Source organism: Oncorhynchus keta, chromosome 24 (genome assembly GCF_023373465.1).
Source record: "Oncorhynchus keta strain PuntledgeMale-10-30-2019 chromosome 24, Oket_V2, whole genome shotgun sequence".
Lineage (NCBI taxonomy): Eukaryota > Metazoa > Chordata > Actinopteri > Salmoniformes > Salmonidae > Oncorhynchus > Oncorhynchus keta.
This window is the reverse complement of record NC_068444.1, coordinates 28,790,440-28,797,958: the sequence shown is the minus strand read 5'-3', so window position 1 is coordinate 28,797,958 and position 7,519 is coordinate 28,790,440. Positions and strand designations below refer to the sequence as shown.

The 7,519-nt window shown below is 41.3% G+C and overlaps 1 protein-coding gene across 3 annotated transcripts in view; it reads left to right on the top strand.

Annotated features, from left to right (window-relative positions):
• The first annotated feature begins 258 nt into the window (after positions 1-258).
• LOC118402942 (brain-specific angiogenesis inhibitor 1-associated protein 2-like protein 1) overlaps positions 259-7,519 on the top strand; it is a 52,703-nt gene continuing 45,442 nt past the window's right edge. For all 3 annotated transcript variants that reach the window (XM_035801325.2, XM_052478061.1, XM_052478060.1), the window contains exons 1-3: positions 259-541; positions 1,717-1,792; positions 2,184-2,270. In XM_035801325.2, the coding sequence (XP_035657218.2) occupies positions 479-541; positions 1,717-1,792; positions 2,184-2,270 (226 nt within the window). In that variant the 5' untranslated portion in view covers positions 259-478. The remainder of the gene's footprint in view (positions 542-1,716; positions 1,793-2,183; positions 2,271-7,519) is intronic.

Here is a 7,519-nt window from a genome sequence, read left to right as displayed (position 1 = left end):
TATTTGGATCCCCATTTGCTTTTGCAGAAGCAGCTAAACCCGGGGTGGTTCACCCTGATTTTAAAGTAAGCCTATTGTCATTTAAATGCTTCCGAATGCGATAACAGAACCGCCCCGGGAGAGTGAGCCATAGGGAGTGACTGAGCACCCAACCCCTGTTGCCAATACCGAGTTGATCCACCTGAAAGCACAGCACCGAAAGTGCTTGACTAAAACCGTGACGTCACGGATCCTACCTTTTTCTGACTCCCGCCCCTCCGACACACACACGGTGAAGTTTGACAGTCTCGGTTCAGGCAGCGCAGCGGTTGATGCCGGTTTGTTTGGCCACTGGTGCATAGTTGCGCTTCTGCTCTCAATTGTAAACTACTCCTGGAACAACTAAACAGCCCACCCTTGGATTTGAAAGGAATTATATAGACTTCGAGTGATTGGCTTTGGTTTAGTTTTTTTTGTTCCATCTTGCAGAGACTGAGAAATGACTGCCAACATGTCTCTGGATCATGACGATGTGAATAAACTGACCGAAAGTACATACAAGGTAAGCCGGCTTTTTTCCCCTCGTCATCATAGCTCCCCATTTCTCCACCATGACCGTGGCTACATAATAACAGGGTTTCCATTTGGCCATTGTCCATCGTCGCCTTTGGCAATAGCAGTAAGCTCCAATTAGCTTCAGATTAGGGCTCACAGTTATTATAGGAGATACATATACCCATTCCATAATATGGCCATACATTTGCACAGTGTTTACCATTAGCGCACGTGTAAACTGTGCCCGTGATTTGTTGAACGCAAAACGCAGTGAAGTAGCCTACAAAGTACCTTTGCCTCTCAACTGAAAGAAAAAAAAACAATAGATTTGTAATTTGTCAACTTCAAATTTGACCAATCATCTTGTTAGTTCATCAATTATAAGGCAATATGGTGCACATAAGGCAACAGCTCATGCCACAACAGCCCCACCTGTCCAATACTCCGGCAGGTGAAGTCGAAAGTGTCAGTTTAATAAATTATACATACAGTTTAGGACCTGCCACAGTTTCAGCTGAAGAGAAGAGTGACGATAAACCTGTTTCTCTCTGTTTTCTCCCCCCCCTTTCTCTCTCTCTCTCTGGCTGGGTGCAAGCAGGCCTAACACATACCTGGCAGTTCATTGTTTTGTTGAGGGTGTGCCTGGGGAATTTAAACAGGGACTCCAGTCCTGAACAGCATTTTATTGTGGGCCATTTGAATAGGACGGGGATTGGGTTTGGTTCACCCTAGCCTGCTGCTGCAAATACTTTGTGTCGGACTTTGTGTCGCACATAGCTGTAAAGTGTGAAGGATCATGTTAATGATTAAAACGTTTTATTTCAGCTTGGTGTTATTTATAGAATTAACACAAACATTGCAACCTTTATTTATGATGACATTAAGACAATCATGTATGTAGTTTATGTATTGGCTTATTATTGGTTTCTGTGTATATAATCCACAAGAGAATTGGCCATTGTTAATACAAAGTATGTTTTCCCACTTGACATTGGTATAAAAATAGTGTTGTTTAAACAAGCAATTTCAAGAATAGTCACACTCAGTCCCTGGCCAAGAATAAACAGGTCTTTGATTGTTCTGTAGTTTGTTTTTCTCATCTGTGTTCTCCCAGCTGTAGTTCATTCTCTCTCCTCTCTCTCTCTTTGACCCCCCCCCCCGTCACCCCTCTCTCGCTTACAGAATGTGATGGAGCAGTTCAACCCAGGTCTGAGGAACCTGGTCAATCTGGGGAAGAACTATGAGAAATCTGTAGCCGGTAAGAACATGTTAATGTTTTCTACCCAGTACAGCCAGAGGAGGATGGGTCTGAGTCTGGTTCCTCTCAAGGTTTCTTCCTTCTAGGGAGTTTTTCCTTGCCATTTGCCACTGTGTTGCTGCTGGCTTTTTGGGGATCTAGGCCGGATTACTGTCAAGCATCTTATGACAAATGTTGTTATAAACAAGGGTTATACAGCATGAACAAAATGTGATTTATCATCCCAATATTTTGACATAAGTGAATTAGATGTCTCACATGATACACTAACAAGTTAACTTTTACACTGTGGTTTCAGACACAGGCATGGCTAGCACAAGGGTCTGAATAGGGTATCATGTAGGTGTTGGTGAGATCCATTCATATGATAATATTGTTTGTCTCCTCACAGCGATGACTCTTGCTGGGAAGGCGTACTTTGACGCTGTGTCAAAGATAGGCGAGACTGCTTCCGTGTCCCCTGTCTCCAGAGAATTAGGTAAGTTCACACACACACACACACACACACACACACACACACACACACACACACACACACACACACACACACACACACACACACACACACACACACACACACACACTCACACATTGTAATGAAACTATCATTAGTACTATATACAGGTTGTTATTCCTTCTCTCTGTGGTGACTCACCACCCATTATTGAGGTGACCTATTCTCCCAGGTCTATGTTTTTATGATCCATTAAGTAGCTTCTTATCAGTGGTGTAAAGTAATTAAGCAAAAATAGCTTTAAGTACAACTTCATTTGTTTTTTCGGGGTATCTGTACTTTACTTTACAATTGATATGTTTGACAACTTTTACTTTTACTCCACTACATTCCTAAAGAAAATAATATACCTTTTACTCTATACATTTTCCCGGACATCCAACATAACCTGTTACATTTCGAATACTTAGCAAGACAGGAAAATGGTCCAATTCACACACTTATCAAGAGAACATTCCTACTTCATCTGATCTGTCGGACTCACTAAAAACACATGCTTTGTGGCCTCTGGGTGGCGCAGTGGTTAAGGGCGCTGTACTGCAGCGCCAGCTGTGCCCCCAGAGACTCTGGGTTCGCGCCCAGGCTCTGTCGTAACTGGCCACGACCGGGAGGTCCATGGGGCGATGCACAATTGGCCTAGCGTTCTCCAGGTTAGGGAGGGTTTGGCCGGTAGGGATATACTTGTCTCATCACGCACCAGCGACTCCTGTGTCGGGCTGGGCGCAGTGTGCGCTAACCAACGTTGTCAGGTGCACTGCTTCCTCTGACACATTGGTGTGACTGGCTTCAGGGTTGGATGCATGCTGTGTTAAGAAGCAGTGCTTCTTCCGTTGTGTATCGGAGGACGCATGACTTTCAACCTTCGTCTCTCCCGAGTCCGTACGGGAATTGTAGCGATGAGACAAGATAGTAGCTACTAACAACTGGACACCATGAAAAATGGGTCAAATTAAAAAAATAAAAAAAAATAAAAACACATGCTTTGTTTGTAAATTATGTCGGAGTGTGCCCCTGGCAATCCGTAAATAAAAAAATAAGAAAATCGTCCAGTCTGGTTTGCTTAATATAAGGAATAGCTGAGTAGTTTCTTCCTCTTCTGTAACTGAGCTAGGAACGACGCCTGTATCTTTGTAGTGACTGGGTGTTTTGATACACCATCCAAAGTGTAAATAATAACTTAATTAACAACAATAACTTCAAAGGGATATTCAACATCTGCTTTTTAAAAAACGAATCTATCAATAGGTGCCCTTCTTTGTGAAGCCTTGGAAAACCTACGTGGTCTTTGGGGTTTAATCTGTGTTTGAAATTCTGAGGGACTGTACAGATAATTGTATGTGTGGGGTACAGAGATGAGGTAGTCATTCAAAAATAATGTTAAACACTATTATTGCACACAGAGTGATTCCATGCAACTTATTATGTGACTTGTTAAGCAAATTCTTACTCCTGAACTTATGGGAACTAGGCTTCCCATAATAAAGGGGTTGAATACCTATTGACTCAAAACATTTCAGCTTTTCATTTTTAATGAATTAGTTTAAAAACTATATTTTAAAAAAGGTCTAAAAACAGAATTATACCTCTGACAGAAATTCTGTAGTTGACCCTTGGATCTGGGTCGGATCTGATTTGATTGTCACAGGTCTTGGGTATGTGTAATTAGAACGGATTTGCCAGTAAGGACCCGAATGTGACTGCTGCAGTAGAAAGAGAGAGAAAATGGTCTAATTTATACTGCTGCGGCTTTTCATGAGATAGGCGCGTGTAGCTTGTTGCTTTTGTCGGCTAATCACAAATCATCAAAACTGCACTAGCCTCTGGTTCTGTGTGTGTCATTGCAAGCAAGCGAAAAGATCAATGGAAGATGGAATTAAAATTATGGAATTGAAAGTGAAAGGATATGTTTCAACGACCCAGATTGGATGATAAATGACCCAGCTTTGGCAGCTAGAGGTTATACTAACTAGTACGAGTTGGCTTGGTTGCTGCTGTCTCGCTCTTCCTCCTCCTGGAGCCACTCGTGTCTATATGGAGACCCGACACTGTCTATATGGGGCCTGATCTGATTAGCCTTGGGTCCATTCGGACCGTGTCTCCATCTTAAAACATATATTTATTCGGTAGGGTCTGGGGAGGAAAGCCCTGGGTCCATTTCAGAACCTGTCTAACTTTTTGGACCCAAGAAGACCTCTCGTGTGAATACTTTCTGAAGGCACATTCTATATTCATATTTAACATTCTTAGCCTGGTAGCAGATCAGTTTGTGCTTCTGGCCAACTTAATCTAACATTCCAAAATGGAACACCAGCGTCCGAAACGTTTTGAATTCGATGTCTGGAGCTGTTCCTACTCTATTCTGCTCAGACTGGCCACAGTGAGACTGGCCACAGTCAGCGAGACGGTGTGAATTATCTCACGTGTTACACAGAGTAGAGCAGCAAACACACAGAACAAACAGACTGACAGAGGAGGACTGTATTCCCACCATCATATCCCTTTTTCTATCTATCCCTCCATCTGCTGCCCTTCTCTCCTCGTCTCCTCTCAGGGGTTCAGAGTAAACACACTGAGCAAAAACTGGTTGAATCAACATGGTTTCATGTCATTTCAACCCCGAAAATGTAATGTAATGGTTTGGGGAAAAATGGCACCCAACTTTGAACCTAAATCCAACTCAACCAAATGTAAATCAAAAGGAAACGTTGAACTGACGTCTGTGCCCAGTGGGAAGCTTGTATTGTTGTCAATATAGAGGTTGAGGGGCCAGAGATAGAAATGAGGTTGTTGATGGATTTTTCTAACATTTTGAGTGTGACCCCTTGTTAGATATATATATATATATATTGGGAACATTTTCATGCTTAAAGTTATACTATTAGACGAAGCGCAGATGTCACAGTGTGACTGCAAAAGTTACCTCTGGCTCTGAATTGACTTCACAATGACTCTCATATTGATAAAATCCACTAACATATTGCGATGAGTAACCTTCCCTCTTATCAATGCTTTGTAAGGGTTTTAGGGGATGACATTTAATTTCACTCAGTAGCTAAATAGAGTAGTGTAATAGAGCAGCATCTGCATCAGTCAGTGAGTTTGGCACTTCGTATACCCAGTACCAGTCAAGAGTTTGGACACACCAAAAACCCTTGAATGAGTAGGTGTGTCCAAACTGTTGACTGGTACTGTACGTAGAATGGCTATTCAAAAATTCGAATAATTAATGCTTAATTCCAGTTTGTGGGAAAACAAGCAAATATGGTGTTGCGAATCCTTGTACAATCAAAACCGCTGTGAAATATCTTTTCCATAACCAAATATATTGTATATTCAGCTGCTTGAACACAGTTTCTAAACCCAGAGAAGCAACATTCCGGAAATGCTTGCGAAACAGACCAAACAGAACAGGCCGGGTTTGGGGTACGAGAAGTCAGTGTCAAAATCTAAAGGCACAACCTAGATTTGAGCCAATGTCTTTCTTACATAGTTAGTTGAACATGTTATTACTCCAACCTCGTGAGAGACAAAATGACATCGCCTACAAGTGTGATCAGAGATTTCTATTGGAGAATCTTCATACTGTACTGTCTTTGGTTTGAAGCTGCTGTACGAAATCAAAAGTAAAAGATGCAAAAACAAAACTTAAGAACAGGAAGCATAAGTAGCGCACATAAAACAGATCTACCACTTCTTAGACTTGCTTTCAATGAGAATGACAGATCTAGTATAAAACACATTTCTATGTGAATTTGGTCTGGTCGTCCAAAAAGTGACATATTGCAGCTTTAAATACCCTGTAGTAATAGTACAGTAGTAGATGATCCACATCACTTCTAACTAACTACCCACAGAAGCCCATGTAATCTCATGTTGTCTCAGCTTTCATCTCAGGTTTATTTTCAACCTCTCAGGTTTCAAAACAAATCCCTGAGTCTATATTTTGTCATACAGATTAGTTTGTACATCCTTTTTGGATGAAAAGAAAAGCAATCTTTGGATCCATAGCCTTTTTACAATGATAGGTGTAAGATCCTGTGTTTTTTCCAACCACATGACCTGACCAGGATGCACTCTGGCCCTACTTATAGGCTGCAACTAGAGTTGTCCCTTATTTGGCCTTGTAGTCAATAAATACTTCAGGCCCTAATAACGATAGATAACCAATCAGGGACAATATCTACACAATATGTAAGCTCCGTTCTGCTTTATGACAGGCCTGTGTGACCTCCTGGTTGGTGCTGTGACATTGTGAAAGGTAAGTGGTGTTGTTAACCCAGAGAACAATCAGTTAATCTGTTAATGACTTGCCATTTTTTGAAAATGACAGCATCGACTGTTAACATTTACATTTACATTTTACATTTAAGTCATTTAGCAGACGCTCTTATCCAGAGCGACTTACAAATTGGTTAACCTCTGAGAGACATTCCTGAGTGCTTTCACTTCAAATAAAACTGCTGGGCTTTCAGATGTTTTAGATGTGTGAAATCTAAATGAAATAACTTTAAACAGACTATCTGACATATTTGTATGTAGTCTATCACCAACTTTCCTCAACTCAATGGGAGGTATTCATAGAATTCTAAGTACAGTCCATGACTCCATTCCAACTCAAGTTAATGGAGTGGTTCTATTTACTCCATTGTGGCTCAAGGGAAAAGAGCAGTAAAATGACCTGGCTCTGCAAACAACAGGGGCAGAAAGAATCCGTGAGGGAGCCCAGACTGCTAGACTCCTTCCTGGCATTCAGTGTCATGGAAAGACCTGATTGTGGTGAGAAACATATCTCTCATCACAAGGCACATACTTTACATATACCGTAATACTACTTTATGGCTAGGTTTTTAACATCTCTGCTATCATAAAATATCTCCAACTGGTTTATAGTATGTGTAGGGACATTCATTTTTTGGGGGTGAGGGAAATAATGAACTGGCATGATCACAACAATCTCATATCAGTCCTCCATCAGTCATGTGCTTGTAGAATGTCAAATGATGTGTTTACTTTTCAAAGTGCAGTGTTTCCCCTATATGCGTTTAGCTGCGTCTCACACACACACATGTACAGTGCATTCAGAAAGTACTCAGACCCCTAGACTTTTTCCACATTTTGTTACATTACAGCCTTATTCTAAAATTGAATAAATAGTTATTTTTCCTCATCAAGCTGCATTTGGGGAGTTTCTCCCATTCTTCTCTGTACTGTAC